Genomic DNA, 21,524 nt, shown 5'->3' with positions numbered 1-21,524 from the left:
TTTTTACTACACGGAATCTGGCACGGGATTTGGGTCGGCCTTGCATTCCAGTTTATGTCTGGATTTGATCTGCATGTTTGAGAATTTGCGTACACTCTGGAACTACAATATCTTCAGACCAATAACAAGTGCTACTTGTTACCTCCTGATTTCCAGCAGTGACATTGGGGAGGAGGCTGTAGCTTTCAGAATTTCTTTCTTTCTCCCCAACCCTACCTTGACAGAAACTCAAAGACACAGCCCAGATTTTGGAAAAGGGAAGGTTCTCAAACTCAACATGAGAAAGTGCTGCTGTTGCATGTTCAATGTCTTGGCTTCTGTAGGTGGATATTAATCCAGGTGACGGAGGCTGGGAGTTTGGAGCACAATCCTGTTCATTCAGCATGGGATCAGAAGTAGCTAAAGAGATGACTAAAAAACACATGGCTGTTACAAAAAAAAAAGCCAAAACTCTGCTCAAAATATTCTTTAACCCTCAGGCTGAGGCTAAACTGGATTTGTAATAGTCATTTAAGCTATCAAAGTTATCCTGTGTTCACCAGATTTAAGTGTACCCAAAAATCCAGTTCTGTTGTTAAACCATGACTATCTCCCTTAACTTTTATTTTAACATATTCTACATGTATAAAGGTATCTAACTTAATAAATATTTCAAAGTTATCAATGAGGGGTTATGTTTTGATATTTACAGGGGCAATAGCTACATCTGATCCCATGCTGAATGAACAGGATTGTGCCCCAAACTCCCAGCCTCCGTCACCTAGATTAATACCCACCTACAGAAGCTGAGGCACTGAATGTTCAACAGCAGCACTTTCTCCAGTTAAGTTTGTGTTCCTTCCCCTTTCCAAAATCTGGGCTGCATCTTTGAGGTTCTGTCAAGATAGGATGGGAAGAAAGAAAGAAAGAAATTCTGAAAGCTATAGCCTTCTCTCCAATAATGGGGCCGTGTGTTCCAATTACAAACCTCTGCTTTCCAATTTAGTTGTTTGAGAGCAGGAGGGCCCTAGTGCCATTAAATGGTGGGGCATGAGTTGGCATCCATGATTCACACATCACTCAGTTCTTGGGCTCAGCCATGTTACACCAAACAGAGGAAAAGAGTGTCAGGCAGAACATAATTCCCATGGTAGTTCTCATGCACTGTCTGGTTTCACAGATGTGGAGATGCCGGTGATGGACTGGGGTGGACAAATGTAAGGAATCTTACAACACCAGGTTATAGTCCAACAGTTTTATTTGAAAATCACAAGCTTTCGGAGCTTACCTCCTTCATCAGGTGACGAAGGAGGCAAGCTCCAAAAGCTTGTGATTTTCAAATAAAACTGTTGGACTATAACCTGGTGTTGTAAGATTCCTTACAATGGTTTCACAGAGGCACAGGTGATGGTCTGGGAGCAAATTATTTCCCCTCTCAACTGGATGGGGCGGGGGGCAAAGCCTCTGATGAGTGCCACTGATGATGGGAAAACTGCACATCTGTCATCTCCTTTAATATAAAACCATCTACAAGAAACCAATATTTTACTTAAAGCTAATCGGAAAGCATAGATAAGTGTGGTAACAAATTAACATTGTCTACATATCAAATGGGAAAAGATTATAGTCATTTTCAGCTAAAGTTTAGTACTCTTTGGAGATAAAATGAGTGCAAATCTTTACACTTCATCATCCTTCTCATTGTCCACCTCAAAGCAGGCGATTGCACTTTCCCCCTCAGGGATGTATACAAATGCATCCACCTCTCCTCCACCATTACTGTGTTTCTGGAAGTGTATTTCCAAACTGTCCTGAAGGTTCTCTTCATCCATTATATCTGGAATTCCAGTAAGCAGCACACTCCTCTTGGACACAATCTCACATACCTGAAGGTAAAACAGAAAGCAACACAGAATGTTTCAAAAAATAAAATACCGCAGATGCTGAAAATCTGAAAATAGAAACAGAGAATGCTGGAAATACTCAGTAAGTCAGGCAGCCTCTGTGGAAAAAGACTAGAAGATATTACAGATGAACAGCACTTAAAAAAGGAACAGAAGTAGGGAAAGGTGGAAGGGAAAAAGGAAAAAAAAAACACAAACACACAGGAAGAGGAACAGAATGACCTGTGAAATGCTCGAGTGGAGAATGGGAGATGGTTAAATGGCAGACGTGATATTAGCAGGAGACAAACGGAGGCATAGTGAGAGAAATAAAAGATACAGAGACTTATAAGTGACACAGAGGTAGTGTGAATAGCTAAAGGTGTTAGAAAGGGAAGCACAAAAAGCCAGCAAGACAGCAGAAGGTCCAGTGGCGCAGAACTGGTGGAAGAAAAAAAAAGCACATCAACACTAAGGGTGTACCGAGGATGTTGTAAATGTTACTCCTGTTCCCTGGGCCCCGATCAGTATTCCAACCCTATAAAATAAGCAAACGATAAATGACAGGTTCAATACCTTTAGGTTCTCAATTTCACCACTAATAAATGGTGAGACCCTCAGAGGGATGCTTTTGGCAGATCCTCGAAATTCCACTTGGTGAAACACTTTCTTTGTCAAATTCTCAGCAACTGAAAGAAACATAAAATAAATTAAGCTCAGCTTTGTATCCAAATAATGTCTTGCAAGCGTTTCTGCCTCGAGCACTGCTATTCCTATTCATGTGTCACTTTTTGAAAGTCTCCAAAACCCTTCCGATTTTCCTTCCTTTTCTGCTCCCCTTCCCCAGTCCTCAACAGTCATTAGAGCAGAAAAAAATTGACTTGCTGTCGGGCCTCTATAAGTCTTGCTCAGTAATCAGGCACTACAAGGTGTGTGACAATGAAAGGTGGAAGGGGCTCTCTTCCTGTGGCCAGGACATCCAGTGTTCGATATCCCAGTGGTCCGACTGAGACCAGGAACTCACTTAGTGGGGCCCAGAGAAGCAATAATATTTTCACTGGTTTGTTCTGTTTGAATTTTGTGGGCCTTGGCCATTGGACTCAAAATCTGTGTTTTGAGCCCAAACGGCTTTTGAATTCACCAGGGGGGCTACAATTGGGCCCGTACTTTGAAGCCCCTGATCCCTCAGCTGGTTAAGGCAGTGAATAGCTGAGCTGCACAGACCTGGAAGGTTGCAGGTTTGATCCCTAGTCAATGCTGCGATTACTCACAAATTGAATTTTTAAAAATCATTTAAATCTGCTACCAGTTTTTAAAATCATACGTGCTTCATAGAGTTAAAGTCATATGTGAAAAATCTCACCCATAGGAACATAGGAACAGGAGTAGGCCATTCAGCCCCTCGTGCCTGCTCCGCTATTTGATAAGATCATGGCTGATATGTGATCTAACTCCATATACCCGCATTTGGCCCATATCCCTTAATACCTTTGATTGCCAAAAAGCTATCTATCTCAGATTTAAATTTAGCAATTGAGCTAGTATCAATTGCCATTTGCAGAGGAGAGTTCCAAACTTCTACCACCCTTTGTGTGTAGAAATGTTTTCTAATCTCGCTCCTGAAAGGTCTGGCTCTAATTTTTAGACTGTGCCCCCTACTCCTAGAATCCCCAACCAGCGGAAATAGTTTCTCTCTATCCACCCTATCCGTTCCCCTTAATATCTTATAAACTTCGATCAGATCACCCCTTAACCTTCGAAACTCCAGAGAATACAACCCCAATTTGTGTAATCTCTCCTCGTAACTTAACCCTTGAAGTCCGGGTATCATTCTAGTAAACCTACGCTGCACTCCCTCTAAGGCCAATATGTCCTTCCGAAGGTGCGGTGCCCAGAACTGCTCACAGTACTCCAGGTGCGGTCTAACCAGGGTTTTGTATAGCTGCAGCATAACTTCTGCCCCCTTGTACTCTAGTCCTCTAGATATAAAGGCCAGCATTCCATTAGCCTTATTGATTATTTTCTGCACCTGTTCATGACACTTCAACGATCTATGTACCTGAACCCCTTTGGACATCCACTGGTTTTAACCCGAGGGACTATTCTTCATGTGTGAGTCCAGGCAGTGATTCTCAGGGTGATATTCAATCACAGGACACGTCACAGCCAAACCCAATCCTGTCCTCAATAAAATTTACACCAGCAGGGGTAGGGAGTAGGGGGTCCAAGCAGTGGTCCATGGGTCTGCAAGCCCTAGCAATCCAGTCCCTAAGGTCAAAGAAACTCAGTTCTATTTCCAATTTAAAATTCTATGGGGATGTTTTTAATCTAACCTGCCCGGCAGGTATGGGATGGTTTCGGGTCAGTTGCCTGATTCACATCCCGCGCTCCTTTTTACACTCTGTTGACGTTAACTTCAGAGGCATTCCCCGCAAAACACCCAAGTTGATCACAAAGGCAAAAAGTCTAGTCATTCCTGGTCTACACACAGGCCCAGCAAGAATCACTGGATAGTGCTCAAAGTAGGAACCCTGGTCGACTTTCTCATTCTTAGCCCGGGGCACTGAGGCCAATTGTAGCCCACCACTCCAAGCTGAGATCAGTGAACTTAACACAGACCCAAGATCAAAGCTGAGACCTTCCTGGTCCGTATGCTCAACTATTCACTGTCTTAATCAACTAAGCTATTGGGGAAGCTTCATATACTCAACAGCAATAACTTTCATTTATATAGCACCTTTAACGTAGAAAAACAGCCTATGGGGCTTTACAAAGGCGTAATTAAATAAATGGATGCAGGAAGGTATGTAATATATACGCCAAGACGTAACAATGAGCCTATATGAAATCTTAATAAGATCTCAGTTAGAGTATTGTATGCACTATTGGCTCCGCACGACTGGAAGGATATTGAGGCTTTAGAGAGTGTACAACACAGATTCACTAGCATGCTGTCTAGTATGGAAAAAATACAAAGGTAAACTTGAATAATTGGGGCTTTTTTCACTGGAAAACACATTACCGGCTACTATGATCTGTGTTTAAAACTATGATAGGATGGGACAAGATAGAAAGAAGCAGACTGTTTCCAGTAGTTGAAGGGTCAAGAACAAGCAGCCATAGATACAAGATTAAATGTAAGCGATTTAGGACAGAGGGCAGGAGAAATGTCTTTACACAGTGAGTTATGAGGCTGTGGAATTCATTTTCAGTTAGTGGCTGAGGCAGAAACTATGTCAACATTGAAGATTAGATTAGACAGGTGGATGAAGGAATAGGGAACGGGATGGGTAAATGTGATTAGGACTATTTGCTCATGTGGAGGGTAAATGCTGACATGGACTGGTTGGGCCAAATGGTCTATTTCTGTGTTGTAACTTCTATGTATTTCTATGATCCAAACAAGGAGTTATTAGGAAAGGTACATTTCACACATTTTCGGAGGTTTTTTCCCAATTGATATCTTACTTCCTTCATCACTAAATTTAATTACAACATTGCCGGAATCTTCCAACAGCTCAATATTTTCCACTTCTCCTCCAGAATTCCTTGGTCTACTGAAGTGCAGCTCCAACTTGTCAAGTAGCTGGTCGGCTGGGAGAAACTTTGGGATTTCCGAAACCAGGATTCTATGTTTACACACTCGTGTCTGGATCTGCAGGAAAAGGTTATTTGTACATGTCAATCATCTTATTCCACGGAGGCTGACTACATATTTAGCACAGGCCAGAATGCATAACCGATCATGCGAAACTTACAAAAGCTCTCAACTTAAAGTCCATTCGGCAAAACCTGTAACACAGCATCTGACAGCTGCATTCTGAAACCACTAAAACGTGACAGTTGTTATGACGGCATCATCATTGTAACTGCTGAACCAAAAAATGCTCGGACAAGCAGTCGGACAAGCAGAGGCAGCGGAGGGGTCGAGAGAAGTGATGAAGAAGTAGAGCTGGGTGTCATCAGCGTATATGCGAAAGCCGATGACCTCATGCCTGCAGATGATGGCACCAAGAGGTAAAATGAGGAAGAGGAGGGGATCGAAGATAGATCCTTGGGGCACTTCGGAAGTGGCAGTGTGGGGGTGGGAAGATAACCTGAAGATGCTCTGGCTACGATTGGATAGGTCAAGCGTGGAACCAGAGAGGGCAGTTCCATCAATCTGGACAACAGAAAAAAGGACATGGATATTGTCCAACAAATTTATTTTAAAATCACAAGCTTTCGGAGATTATCCCCTTCGTCAGATGAATGAGTGAAAAGGTTCTCAAATCGCATATCTTATACTAGGCTGGGACAGCATCACACCAATCAAAAGGTGTCGTTGTTATTCAAACAGGCCAGTCACGGAGAACAGCACGTCCCAGTACACTGGATATACATTGTGTCAATTACACAGACAGGCAGAAAGAAACCCAAAATGGCAGAGAGAGAGAGAATATTAAAAAACATAATTTTTTTCCCAACGCTATACACCAGATACATCGACGACATTTTCTTTCTATGGACCCACGGTGAAGAATCACTGAAGAGACTGCACGATAACATCAACAAGTTCCATCCCACCATCAAACTCACCATGGACTACTCCTCAGAATCGGTTTCTTTCTTGGACACACAAATCTCCATCAAAGACGGGCACCTCAGCACCTCACTCTACCGCAAGCCCACGGACAACCTCACGATGCTCCACTTTTCCAGCTTCCACCTCAACCACGTCAAAGAGGCCATCCCCTATGGACAGGCCCTACGAATACACAAGATCTGCTCAGACGAGGAGGAACGCAATGGACACCTACAGACGCTGAAAGACGCCCTCGTAAGAACGGGATATGACGCTCGACTTGTCGATCGACAGTTCCGACGGGCCACAGCGAAGAATCGCATAGACCTCCTCAGAAGACAAACATGGGACGCAACCAACAGAGTACCCTTCGTCGTCCAGTACTTCCCTGGAGCGGAGAAACTACACCATGTTCTCCGCAGCCTTCAACATGTCATCGATGACGACGAACACCTCGCTAAGGCCATCCCCACGCCTCCACTACTCGCCTTTAAACAGCCACCCAACCTCAAACAGACCATCGTTCGCAGCAAGTTACCCAGTTTTCAGGAGAACAGCGTCCACGACACCACACAACCCTGCCACGGCAACCTCTGCAAGACATGCCAGATCATCGACACAGATACCACCATCACACGAGAGGACACCACCCACCAGGTACATGGTTCATACTCCTGTGACTCGGCCAACGTTGTCCACCTCATACGTTGCAGGAAAGGATGCCCCAGAGCATGGTACATTGGCGAGACCATGCAGACACTGCGACAACGGATGAACGGACACCGCGCAACAATCGCCAGACAGGAGGGTTCCCTCCCAGTCGGGGAACACTTTAGCAGTCAAGGACATTCAGCCACCGATCTTCGGGTAAGCGTTCTCCAAGGCGGCCTTCGAGACACACGACAACGCAAAATCGTCGAGCAGAAGTTGATAGCCAAGTTCCGCACCCATGAGGACGGCCTCAACCGGGATCTTGGGTTCATGTCACGCTACACGTAATCCCACCAGCAAAAAGGGGGAAAAAAATTATGTTTTTTAATATTCTCTCTCTCTCTCTCTGCCATTTTGGGTTTCTTTCTGCCTGTCTGTGTAATTGACACAATGTATATCCAGTGTACTGGGGCGTGCTGTTCTCCGTGACTGGCCTGTTTGAATAACAATGACACCTTTTGATTGGTGTGATGCTGTCCCAGCCTAATATAAGATATGCGATTTGAGAACCTTTTCACTCATTCATCTGACGAAGGGGATAATCTCCGAAAGCTTGTGATTTTAAAATAAATTTGTTGGACTATAACCTGGTGTTGTAAGATTCCTTACATTTGTCCACCCCAGTCCATCACCGGCATCTCCACATCAAGGATATTGTGGTTGATCATGTCAAAGGTACAGAGAGGTTGAAGAGCAATAATGCACCATGGTCACAGTCACAGAGCATGTCATTCGTGACTTTCTTTAAGGCCATTTTGGTACACACACAGTGACATAATATATATTGAATCGTTACATATGCCCAGACATAAAATATCATTGCCAATTTTTTAACCAGAAAACAGAAGGCACATTTACAGCAACTGAGGCTAGTTTGTTTCTAGTTTTCTCTTCGGAAGTAAAAGGCCCCATTGCTGTGAGTCAGCCACAGTGTCACGAGTGGCTAATCAACAATGTGATTGATTAACTGTACAGGTCCCATTCAAGACTAAGACTTACTTCAATTTCTTGTAACATCGGCAGCTTCAAGGGGTGAGCTTTTATCTTAATTCGACACTCTCCTAGATTAACCTCATGCTCTTGCATCTCCAGTATCTTATTAGCAACTGCAATTAAAAAAAAAATCAATCAAATGAAAAAATTCTTATGATATAAGTTGCTAACCAGTTTTATGTTTCCAAAAATATTTACAGGTAATTCCAGATAATACAATGTAAAACATCAAGACTTTGTATTCATACAGCCATATTGGTTCATAAAACTCAGGACCAACAAAGTATGAAATGTGTTAACTTTGGATGCATTCACACTACAATTATTGCTCTGTGACACATCTACTAGACATTTTGCATATGATTTGTAAATGCATGATATAATATTTACTACATTTCTTAGTGGTACCTACTGGCGGAATGTAAAAATAAAGGGGAATGCAGTATTCAATGTATTAACAGGCTGTCGAATTTGGAGATCTTTAGTGATAGAAATTGGACGGGGGTAAAATGGGCGCATCTAGGGCCAGTTTTGGAAAAGCAACGCCCTGTGCCCGTTAGGCGATAGGGGCCTAACACCTGTTTCAGGACTCCTGCACTAAATCGGTCAGCGATGAGCAGAGTAGGCTCCTGGGCTGCTCTGCTCAGGATTCTTCAGTGGTCACTGTGCCCTAGGCAGCGGCCGCCACCAAAAGCGTTTGCTCCTTCGCTACTTCCAGCTCCACAGCACACCTGAGGACCAGTGCAGGCCCGCAATCAGATCCTCTTCTGTTATCCTTTCACCGCACCCCCCACCCGCCCAGGACGTACCTTGGGACTCTTGCTGCCAAGGCAGAAGGCCTGAAATTGAAATCCTTACAATGGGGGAGCTGACTCTAGAAGCACGACAAGCGCTGGCAGCTCGCCCAAATCATTACCACGATGCCCGAGGCCCAATTTCGGACGTGCCTCGGCCATCCCGGTTGGCGCGATCTGTCTGTACGCCATTGGTTATGTGCCTGAAAATGGGACATAACCGGTTTTTACCCCTCAATCCTTTCTATGGTGTCTAATAATAACGCAAAATATAACTGAATCAAGGAACCTATTGCTAACTCAAACACTGTACTTATGAATCCTTACATTTTGATGGATACAGGTATCTCCGGCCTAATCAAAAACAGTGCAAGGAACCATTCAGTAGTTATAGCCAACAATCCTTCAATTTTGGTCACTGGGATCCTAATACAGGTAGCACAGGTAGATATTCAGTACCAACTAATCCCTTTTCCACTTCCTCACTGATACCAGATTGCATTTTACCTGCTTCATCGTCGAATGTGATCAGTGCGCATCCCCCTCTAACCGGATACCGAATGTTTGGTTTTATGTCAAATCTTATTCTTTTGGGATCTTCCAGTACATTTCCATTAAAAATCCACCGTTTCTGAGGCATACAGGAAGAAACCTGCAGGGATTTCAAGAAAGCCCAAAAGTGAATGTGATTGACATGGGAAACAAATATGTAACATTTTTGTAAACATATATTAGCATCAAGATGTAGACTGTAGACTATAAGACTTACTGTCCGATATTAAATGGTGACTACTGGCAGGACTGTTGTTAATGGGGTATCTGTCAGGAGTATTATCCACAAGGGCAGTCCCACTATATAAGATGATTATTCATTTTGTACAAACTGGAACATCAGCAAGCCTTTTGAGTGATGCTCCTTCTGGACAATTCCTTCTCTCTAAACTATTTCACCACAAAACCTGTTCTCAATCTTCCACACATTACCTTCCCTCTAGACAACCCCCGTGCTCTACAGTGCCTTTTCCCTCCCTATTGCTGCATTTTATTTTCTCTCATGTCTCCAGCCACAGGGTGGCAAAACAACCTGCTCACAGGCCTCTGCCAGTGCTGTTCTGCTGCTAAGAGGTAATCATTTGGCAGTCGAGACTCTCTCTTACCACTGTTTAAACTTCAGTCCTTGGCATTCTAATGGTTATGGGTATCCCAGGCCCAACAAAAGACAGTGTAGGCAACAATTCAGTGTTTATAGCCAATAATCCTTTAACTCTGGTCACTGGGATCCTAATACCAACACAAGTGCTATGTTTTTGCTTGATGTCTTCCCATGATGGCACAGCCAGTGTTAGAAACTTTCCACGTGAGGAAATTGAGAATATCAGCATATATTAGATTTTTCCGAAATTTTGGTGTAGAAGGAGGCCATTTGTGCTGGTGCTGGTTCACCCACCAGGTCTATCCACTCTAATCCCATTTCTCTACTCCACTTTCGGTCCACTCCTCTTCATTCAAAGTAGCTTAGTGCAAATTATCTGATGATTCATTTTTAAGTGTTAATTACCAATTTGCTGTTATTTATGTTGCTTAATTCAAATTATTGGACAATCCAATTTTTTAAGTTTCACCACCACCACCCCCCCCAAAAAAAAAGTTCAAATTATCAGGAGCAGACTTTATCTTCTCCATGTTTATCTAATTCTTCTTTAATGCTGTGATTGACTTGGCTTCAATAGTTACCTATGGTAAAGAATTCCATATTCTACCAATCGTTTTTGTGAAAACAAATCCTAACCTGTTCCTTTATACTTATAATATTAGTTTAGTTTATGACCCCTTGTTACTAATTCACCAACAAGTGGAAATAATCTTTTACTATTTACCCCTCCAATTTTGAACACTTATATTAGAACTTCTTTGACCGTCTAGTCTTTGAGAGCCCTGCTTAGTTCTAGTGCTGTACTTCTGTGACGCAGCAATGCACTCCCAGGCATCCAGATATGCCATGTTGCAATTGCCTCTGAAGAGATGCCTCATCTCCCAATATTTCCTCCCACTCTTTGTCTACTCACTCTCCAAGAACATGTGCGCTTTAGCAGATGATCCCTATGGGATAAAACTAGAGTGCAATTGTCTTTTTGGGAACATCCTGCTGTATTTAGATTTAGGTTCCTCACCTGGACACTTGAAAACTTTCAACTCTGTTCAACAGAAATGCGTTGGCAGAGGAGAACAAGAGCTTTTCAACATGGAAGCAACTAACCAAGTCCTCAGAGATCAATGGTACAGCATATTTATACAGACTGGCAGCTATTCATGAACAAGTGATGATATAACTTCCTCTAGTGCAGTCTCTAGCAGAGAGATGTCTAAAGTCATTATTCCAAGTGAGCCAGAGCAGTGCAATTGGTTCTGAACATTAAGCTACAGTGATCCCAGATTACAATCGGCTCTGTTGTTCACTATTGCTATCTTACCTTGAGCTGCTCCTCCAGCTCTGATCTTTCTTCTTCAAGCTTTCTTAACTCATCCTTTATATTATCTTGCTCCTTTAAAATAATGTCATTCTCTTTCTCTTCTTTGTTAATTTGTTCCTACAGAAGAACACACACCAATCAATAAAAATACTGAAATCATCGAGATTGTTTGCAGCACAAGACAGGTGCTAGTAATGAGCTCAAGATTCATGTTTCCCACTTATGTAGTACATATTCTAACCAAGAGGTACATAAGGTGGAGATCTCTATACACACTGGTCCTGTATTTTCTGAGAACTGAGCTTTTTTTATTCCACTGAAAGTAACAAGTTTAAAGGTGCTGAGAGTGATCCCAATATGTTGGCCCAAAGCTTAGAAACAACACAGAGGTAGCTGTTACAATTGTAAGATCAACAACAGGAAGTTTCAAAAAAATTGTTTAATTTTTTTATATTAAAGCATATTGGCTTAAAAATTACTGTTGGCGATATTAGCAGAAAAGCATTTAACACATTTACATACGAACATATGAAAATGAAGGGGCAGGAAAAGATCAGCTGGTCCATCAAACCTGCCCCACACTCACGTTGGCTGGAGCGTTATGACTAGACACTTTCCCTCTGCTCTTCCTCGCAGCCATGTAATCTCCCGGGAGAGGTAAAAACAGAGGAAAACCCAGGGCCAATAAGGGGCAGAAAAACACTGGAAAATTCCTCTAAGGTCATCAAAACAAGTCCAGGAGATCATATGGATTACGCATTTGTTTTCTGTTAATTCACTTACCTTCTATATGACGTGATCTCTGCCCCAGTCAAGAACTGGCCAGATCCCTCCTGAAGGCATGCAGAGATTCAGCACACACCACAACAGCTGTAGCATTTCACTGCCTGCTATTTTGATGAGGTATTAGCCCATTTTTAAAAAATAAGCTAATGCCTCCATTAAAATAGGGGATAGAAGAATATAATTGGAATCTAAGCATTTGTAGGTAATGTCAGCAACAGACATTTCTAGCCTATTTTTTGGATGAATATTCAAGGAGAAGGCCTCATGCTTCATTATTTATTTAACCCTTATTGCTACATGCATGTGAGGTAATATGACAAAACTGTGTACAGATGTTATTGCCACAAAACTCACCAATTCAAGTAGGCACCCAGACAAAAATGCTCAGTTTTTGCTTTAAAACAAATCTTCATTACTACAATTCAGTTAGTTTGAGCATTATTATGGAAAAGGACAGAGTTAAATCAGGAGTAAATGTTTTAAATTGGGGGAAGGCAAATTTTACAGAACTAAGAGGTGATTTGGCAGAAGTGGACTGGACACAACTACTTGAGGAGAAATCAGTGGCAAGCCAGTGGGAGGCACTAAAAAGTGAAATTCTACAGGTAAAATGCAGACACATCCCCTCAAAGAAAAAAGGTGACACTGCCAAATTTAGAGCCCTCTGGTTGTCTAGAAGTATACAGGGCAAGATAAAGCAGAAAAAAAAGCTTATGGCTGTCACAGAAAACTAATACTGCAGAAAGCCTAGAGGAGTATAGAAAGTTCAGGGATGACGTAAAAAAGGAAATAAGGAAAGCAAAGAGAGGGCATGAAAAAAATATTAGCTAGTAAGATTAACGAAAACCCAAAGATGTTTTATCAGTACATTAAGAACAAGAGGATAGCTAAGGAAAAGGTGGGACCTATCAGGGATGATAAGGGTAATTTGTGTGTAGAAGCAGAGGATGTCGGTAGGGTTTTAAATGAATATTTTGTCTCCATATTCACAAAGGAAAGGGATGATCCGGACGTAGTAGTAAAAGAGGAGAGGTGTGAAATATTGGATAAGGTAAACACAACAAGAGAGGAAGTACTAGAGGGACTGGAATCCTTGAAAGTTGATAAGTCACCAGGGCCGGATGGATTGTTTCCTAGTCTATTGAAGGAAGCCAGGGAGGAAATAGCGGATGCTCTGAGGATCATTTTCCAATCCTCACTAGATACAGGGGAGGTACGGAGGACTGGAAGATTGCAAACGTAGTACCATTGTTTAAAAAGGGTATGAGGGAAAGGCCGAACAATTATAGGCCGGTCAGTCTTACCTCGGTGGTGGGCAAACTATTAGCATCAATACTGAGAGATAGGATAAACTGACCCTTGGAAAGGCATGGTTTAATCAGGGACGGTCAGTATGGATTTGTTCAGGGAAGGTCATGCCTTACAAATCTGATTAAATTCTTTGAAGAAGTGACAAGGAGGATTGATGAGGGAAGTACAGTGGAAATTGTTTACATGGATTTTAATAAGGCATTTGACAAGGTCCCACATGGCAGACTGGTCAGAAAGGTAAAAGCCCATGGGATACAGGGAAATGTGGCGAATTGGATCCAAAATTGGCTTAGTAACAGGAAACAAAGGGTAAAAGCCCTTGGATGTCTTTGCGAATGGAAATCCGTTTCCAGTGATGTGCCACAGGGCTCAGTGTTGGGTCCCTTGCTGTTTGTGGTATATATTAACGACTTAGACTTGAATGTAAGGGGCATGATTGGCAAATTTGCAGACGACACAAAAATTGGCCGTGTAGTTGATAGTGAAGAGGAACTCTGTAGACTCCAAGAAGATATCAACGGGGGGAAAAGTGGCAAATGGAGTTCAACCCGGAGAAGTGTGAGGTAATGCACTTAGGGAGGGCAAACAGTAAAAGGGAATACGTAGTAAACGGGAATATATTGAGAGGGGTAGAGGAAGTGAGAGACCTTGGAGTGCATGTGCACAGGCCCCTGAAGGTGGCAGTACAGGTAGATAAGGTTGTGAAGAAGGCATACGGAATGCTCTCCGTTATTAGCTGAGGTATAGAATACAAAAGCAGGGATGTAATGATGGAACTGTATAAAACGCTTGTAAGGCCACTGCTGGAGTATTGTGCGCAGTTCTGGTCATCACATTACAGGAAGGACATAATTGCTCTGGAGAGAGTGCAGAGAAGATTTACAAGAATGTTGCCAGGGCTTGAAAATTGCAATAACGAGGAGAGATTGGATAGGCTGGGGTTATTTTCCTTGGAGCAGAGGAGGCTGAGGGGTGACTTGATTGAGGTGTACAAAATTATGAGGGGCCCAGATAGAGTAGACAGGAAGTACCTGTTTCCCCTAGTGGAGAGTTCAAGAACTAGAGGACATAGATTTAAGCTGATTGGCAGGATAGAGGGGACATGAGGAAAAACATTTTTACCCAGAGGATGGTGGGTTTGTGGAATTCGCTGCCCGAATTGGTGGTAGAGGCAGGGTCCCTCAACTCTTTTAAAAAGTACCTGGACCTACACCTAAAGTGCTGTAAGCTGCAGGGCTACGGACTGGGTGCTAGAAGGTGGGATTAGAATGGGCACCTGGTTGTTCTTCGAGCCAGCACGGACATGATGGGCTGAACGGCCCCCTTCTGTGCTGTATCTTTTCCATGGTTCTATGGTTCTATGCTTCTACACCATAAATGATTCACCCACAAGTTCACAACTTGCGGAGGTTTTTTGAATGTTCGTGATTCATGCGGGAAGTTTATGTCCTGATCATTTAAATAGCTTCTGCAAATCACAGGACTCAAGGTGAATCGCACATGTTGGAAACGCTATTATTTAAACTGATATGGTTTTCTAGTCCATAAAATGTAAACGTTCATAAATAAAAATAAATACAAACCACAAAATTGCCAACCTGAAATTTTAAATCCTGAAGCTGTTCTCCTATTCTGTCATCCTCGATACTTTGATGTAGTCTTTCAGTCCGGGCTTTATATTCCTTTGCCATCTTTTCTATTTCACACTTTACTCTTTGTAATTCAGCCTTGTCCTTTTGCACAGAATCATGATGGGCCTGGTAAGATAAAACAATGGTCCTCCACCATTTAACTTGTTGCCCCAATTGGATTGTAAAATTGCAAATGTCACTCCATTATTTAAGGAAGGAGGGAAGAGAGAAACCAAGAAACTACAATACGTATGTCACCCATTTTTTCATCTGTCATTGGACCACGACTTACATATTTTGTCTAACTCATTTTGTAGTTCCTGAGCTGCTCTAGTTTGGTCTCACCCCAATTTTTATTGAGCTTCAGAATCCAAATTATTAATTCACCATATGATAATTATTAAAAGTAGATTGCAGGCTCCATTCTCTTTAATTTTTTTCCCCTTATGATCATTCCTGTCAGAACTCATGTGGGGATAAGAATTTGGCAGGTCGCTTTGTGTAACGACATTGTGGGAATAATTTTAGCCCTGAGCCGGGAAGGGGCCAGGGGGGGTCGAATTACGGATGAGAAATCCAGAAGTACAGGTTTCCCGAACATCCTTATGATTTTGGCGTAAGGGCGTCTTTTTTTTTTTGACAGTTTCCTGCCCGACAGGCCGGCCTGATTGACAGGCTGGCCTCAGTCAGATGGGAGAAGAGCAAGGAAGAGGTAAGTGTTCAGTTAAGTCTTAGATCGGATGGAAAGAGGGGGGTGGTTGGTGGAGCATCGGCAGGCATGGGGGCATCGGAGGCAAGGGGCATCGGCGGGCATGGGGTCAGCAGGATGGAGGGGGTCAGTCATTAGGAGGGGGATCGGGGTTCATCGGGGGGAGGGGGTATCGGGGGTCAGTCACCCGGGGTGGGGAGTCAGTCACCGGGGAGGGGGTCAGGATCGGAGGTCATCCCGGGGTTCGCAGTCGTTGGGTAGGGAGTCGCGATCATTGGGGGTGGGGGGTTTCACAATCGTTGAGGGTGGGGGGGTCGCTGGAAATGGGCAGATTGGGGGGAGGGGCAACCAATCCGCTAAAATCATGCCCTATAATTATTTTTTTGAAAGTGCATTTTTGGTTTCACTAGAAATACTGAACACTAGAGAGCTTCTCAAATACATTTATGATGTTACAACACACAGCATTCAGAGGAATTTCTACTCGTGACGATTACAAAACGCAAACTTTTACTTTAAAATTTCACTTTAATCTGACCTTGCACTTTTCTATTTCCTGAATGATTATTTTCAGCTTTGAGGCATCATCCTGCACCAATTCCGGGTTCAAGTGCCTAGTGAAGATTTTCTGTAAAAAGAAACAGACATATGTCAAGCTGTCAGTTTGGCTTAGTTGGTAGCACTCTCACCCCTGCCTCAGAAGTTTATGGGTTCAAGCCCCACTATTGACTCAACCTGGAAATTAGGCTGATATCTCTAAGTGAGTGCTACATTATCAGACATGCTGTCTTTTGCATGATATATTAAACTGAGGCCCTTACCTGCTCGGGTGGATGTAAGGTATCAGATTTCAAGGCACATTTATAAAACTAAACGATCTACAGATTCAAAATCTGCTCTTCCTTTGCACTATGAAAACAAATAAAAAACTGTGGGGAATTCCTTTTCTGAAAACTTTTTTCTTGCTAATTATTTTATACAGTTTTCAATAAATGATTCCAAATACAGTTTAATTGGATAAAATCTCATGAACTGTGTACAAAGCAATTTGCATCCTGTGATCTAAGGTTGTATTCCAATTAATTTAAATACAAAATCCATGAAAAGTGTTGCAAAAAACATTTCAATCTACACAAGATTAATAAGAAATCATAGAACGTATTTTCACTGAACAGTTTGGTATCATGAGTTCTCCTGGTGCCTTCCTCCCAACATTCCTCCCTCAACCAGCACTGCCAAAAACAGATTATCTGGTCATTCATTTCGTTGCTGTTTGTGGGAGCTTGTTGTGTGCAAGGTGGAAGCTGTGTTTGTCCACATAACAAGAATGATTATACTTTAAAATTAATTTGTGAAGTACTTTGGGATGTTTTGAGGATGTAATAAGGTGGTATATAAATGTAATTTGTTTGTTTCTGTCTCTTTTCATCTTGCCCATTCAATGCAGAACGTTCTGTTGTGCATTTCTAGCACTTTCTGTTTCTTCAAAATGTGTTTGGTTACCTTTTTTCCCTTTGAAAACACGATGTTATCATGTCAAACATAGTGGAATATACCATTTGTAGGTGATGTCAGACCCCGCCTGGAGTACTGCATCAAGTTTTGGACACCGCACCTCAGGAAAGATATATAGGCCTTGGACGGGGTACAGTGCAGATTCACCATAATTACACCAGGACTTAAAGGGTTAAGTTATGAGGATCGGTTGCATAAACTTGACTTGTATTCTCTTGAGTTTAGAAGGTTGAGGGGTGATCTAATCAAGGTGTTTAAAATGATAAAGTAGATTGAGTAGATACAGAGAAACTATTTCCTCTGGTGGGGGAATCCTGAACAAGAAGGCATAATCTTAAAATTAGAGCTTGGCCATTTAGGAGTGAAATCAGCAAACACTTTATCACACAAAAGGTAATGGAAATCTGGAACTCTCTCTCCCAAAAGGAGGTGGATGTTAGGTCAATTGAAATTTTCAAGACTGAGATCGATAGATTTTTGTTAGGTAAGGATATCAAGGGATATGGAGTAAAGGCGGGTAAATGGAGTTGAGGTACAGATCAGCCATGATCTAATTGAATGGTGAAACAGGCTTGAGGGGCTGAATGGCTTAGTCCTGTTCCTATGTTTTTTCATCACTGTGACAAAAATTATGAATTGTAAACAATTTTACAACACCAAGTTATAGTCCAACAATTTTATTTTTAATTCCACAAGCTTGTGGAATTAAAAATAAAATTGTTGGACTATAACTTGGTGTTGTAAAATTGTTTACAATTGTCAACCCCAGTCCATCACCGGCATCTCCACATCACAAAAATTATGGGCAGCTCACCTGGTACATGTAAGCATGTTCACTCTCTCTCTCTCCAGAGAAAAAAAGAGTTTATCAGACATTTGTGCTCAGGAAGACGGCACAAAGATTTTTTTTAAATTATTGACTCACCGCATCAAAATTTTTAGATTCCATGATGAAATTTATGCAGCCTCAAGACTGTAAACCTGTTACAAAAATATAAAGTTTCACATTAAATTTCTCCACGAAACAAATCCAATGTGATGATGCCACTGTGAATGTTGAGTATAGATTATGGATTATATTTTGCTCTGTTTGCTATTGTTGGTGCAAAAGGTGGATACAGGAATAAAGCAGGTTACCCACTTTACAGTCATACTGAGGTTTTTGCCAACATTAGCACAGGTGAGTAAATGTACCCTATGTTTTTATTCCCCAATTTTTACCCCCCTTTTCCCGAAGGCCCTCTTGCTGGAGTACAGCCCCACGTGAGTTAGCAACCATTCTATACCTTCCCTCACACGGTCATTCTTCATGTGTGATTTCCTTTTGCTTCCTAGCCCACGGGCGGTGAGGCCAAATACAGTGCCCGAACTGTGATCAGCTAACTTAGCATCGACCAGGGATCAAACTCGGGTCCATCCTAGGCCATATGGCTTGGTACCACCACACATACTAAGCCATCGGGGAACTCTGGCCAGTTTGATGAAATCTGGTCATTGATTATCACTGCTCCAGGTCTGTGATTCATCCAGACCTTCTACAGCAGTAAATCTTGTGGAGGCTTAGTTATTTGAAATTGTCAGTGATTAACAGATTCTACACAAATTACAGCTGCCAGTTTTTGTCACATGAATGGAGATTGAAATTTTTCTAATCGCAACTGCTTGAGCCTGATAACTGTACCAACGTTTGGAGGGTCTGAGTTCAAAACTCAGCTTCGAGCAACATTAAATTTATCTGTTCTGATGAAAGGTCATTGATCTGAAATGTTAACTCTGTTTCTCTCTTCACAGATGCTGCCTGACCTGCTGAATATTTCCAGCATTTCCTGCTTTAATTTCAGATGTCCAGCATCCGCAGTATTTTGCTTTTGATTTTATTTATCTCCTAGAGCCATGTTTTGCAAGTTCCTAGCCAGAAAGTTGGGCAATACATTTAATCAAAGGAAATGAAAGATGCTGTAAGAGGAAGGGATCTCTAACACAGTCTGTGAAATGCAATGGGTGTTGAAAGACTAGAGCAGAGTTTCAGCAGCACCGTTGGAAAATCACAATAATCAAATATTAATATTGATTTTAAAATCTGATTTGTATCTTGCACTACTTAATATTAACCAAGCCTTGAATTTACACATTTTTTTATAAGGATAAACTTGGCTTCCAAATTATTCAGCGGAGAGAAGGTGGGACCGGAAATTACGGTATTTAAGACCTCATTAAAGAAGCTAAATTTTGTTCTCCAAAAACACAGGACACGGAGACTTTGCACAGTACCAATGAATCCTATTATATTCAAACATAAGTAAACCACTGCACACTGTTCTAAACACAGAAACAATGGCAATACTACTAATGCCAAATAATTTTACAATAGCGGGAACACATATCCCCACGGTGTTGATGGTAAATATAGAAACATAGAAAATAGGAGCAAGAGTAGGCCATTCGGCCCTTCGGGCCTGCTCCACCATTCAAAATGATCATGGCTGATCATCTAACTCAGTACCCTGTTCCCACTTTTTCCCCATCTCCTTTGATCCCTTTAGCATTAAGAAATATATCTATCTCCTTCTTGAATACATCTAATGACTTGGCCTCCACTGCCTTCTGTGGTAGAGAATTCCACAGGTTCAGCACCCTCAGAGTGAAGAAATTTCTCCTCATCTTGGTTCTAAATGGCATACCCCTGGTTCTGGACTCCCCAGCCATTGGGAACATCCTCCCTGCATCTAGTCTGTCTAGTCCTGTTAGAATTTTATATGTTTCGATGAGATCACCTCTCATTCTTCTCAACTCGAGTGAATATAGGCCAAGTCGACCCAATCTCTCCTCATACGTCAGTCCTGCCATCCCAGGAATCAGTCTAGCTGGGGCCCAAGCACTGATCCCTGCGGTACCCCACTAGTCACTGCCTACTGATACCCATTGACAAGTGTTTTGAGGACAACTGGTGCCCATGGAAATGTACCCCCAGCAAAGAGACAACACATGGGGAGGAGGTGTTTATTCGTGTGGTTGGGGGGGGATGCGGGGGAAGTAGAGATGGGCAAAATAGAGAGGGAGAGAGAAATAGGTGGAGTAGGGGGAAATAGAGGAGGGGCCGGGGAGGATGGCAAGATTTCTAAAAAATTATATTTACTGTGTTTTTAAAAAAATGTTGCCTTATTTACATTTTAAAGGGAATTTACCATTTTAACAATTATATACAGTAATACAAAGGAAAACAAAGCTGAAGATCGCCTTCTGTAAAAATGCAGAAACATGTTCATTTCTACCTAATCTTCAAATACATGTTACTTCGCAAAATATTATAGTAAAATAAGGATCAACACTTTCACTTTCGATTGTTTGGTAAAGAAATTGAAACTATCATCGCTTCGCCTTATCTTTTTTCCCCAAAATAAATTTCTCTAATTTACTGTAGAACATAAGATTCCCCCTCCCCCAGATATAAAATTAAAAGAGTTCATTATTAATATATTTTCTAATAACTAGTTGTGGAACTGGAAAGCTGTCCGTTACGTTTCCGTATCTATCTCGCGTAGATATTAAGTTCTTAATAAATAAAAGGCACTAAATACAAAAGAAAATGAGCATTTCTGGCATGTTGTTCACTACCAAAGAGTCGAAGGGAAAGCGGATCCCGAGATCTTACGGTGAAACTAACCTTCGGTCTGTGTACGAGCAGCAACACTGGCAGTTCCGGGCTCCAGTTCTTCACGTAACCACGTACTTCGCGCGAAAGTGAAACTCACAACCCCTTGGGTTGTTTCAACAATTCTGCAACAAAAAACCTAGGGCCCATCGCAAGGAGAAACCTCATCAACTAGGGATCTCAAGCACTTCAAAAAAGCTGTGTAACTTTTTTTTTTAAAAACATTGTCTCGGTATAAATTATTTGCCCATCTCGTCAAAATGCATTAGCTACCTTGTAACCCTTTAATAAAAGGCTTGTCGACATATTACCATCTAATCCTACATCACCTGTATGGTTTGTTCCACACACGTCCCAAAAAATATAGCACAGAAGATTTTCAGGATAGCGCTGCCTCCTCAAAACTTTTTACTCTTAAAACACTTTCTTGCACTTTTCCCGCCAACAACCTATTTTCCTCCTCTTCTGAAGGCTTCAGTTCCACAACTCTCCAATATTAGATACGAACAATTTTTCCAAATTTAA

At 42.0% G+C, this 21,524-nt stretch overlaps 1 protein-coding gene across 2 annotated transcripts; it reads right to left on the bottom strand.

Annotated features, from left to right (window-relative positions):
* Window positions 1-1,327: 1,327 nt before the first annotated feature.
* ifi35 (interferon-induced protein 35) lies at window positions 1,328-21,075 on the bottom strand. 2 transcript variants are annotated; one of them, XM_067968924.1, is made up of 10 exons: window positions 21,012-21,075; window positions 18,273-18,328; window positions 16,371-16,460; window positions 15,091-15,249; window positions 11,396-11,512; window positions 9,432-9,576; window positions 8,137-8,243; window positions 5,331-5,517; window positions 2,439-2,551; window positions 1,328-1,865 (listed from the first exon to the last, which is right to left on the bottom strand). In XM_067968924.1, the coding sequence occupies exons 2-10, from the start codon at window positions 18,294-18,296 to the stop codon at window positions 1,659-1,661; spliced, it is 1,149 nt and encodes a 382-aa protein (XP_067825025.1). In that variant the 5' UTR covers window positions 18,297-18,328; window positions 21,012-21,075; the 3' UTR covers window positions 1,328-1,658. The 2 variants fall into 2 exon arrangements, with proteins under 2 accessions (XP_067825025.1, XP_067825026.1); XM_067968925.1 differs by lacking the exon at window positions 21,012-21,075 and adding an exon at window positions 20,963-20,982.
* Window positions 21,076-21,524: the final 449 nt, after the last annotated feature.

Source organism: Heptranchias perlo, chromosome 30 (genome assembly GCF_035084215.1).
Source record: "Heptranchias perlo isolate sHepPer1 chromosome 30, sHepPer1.hap1, whole genome shotgun sequence".
NCBI lineage: Eukaryota > Metazoa > Chordata > Chondrichthyes > Hexanchiformes > Hexanchidae > Heptranchias > Heptranchias perlo.
This window is presented reverse-complemented; position numbering and strand designations above follow the sequence as displayed.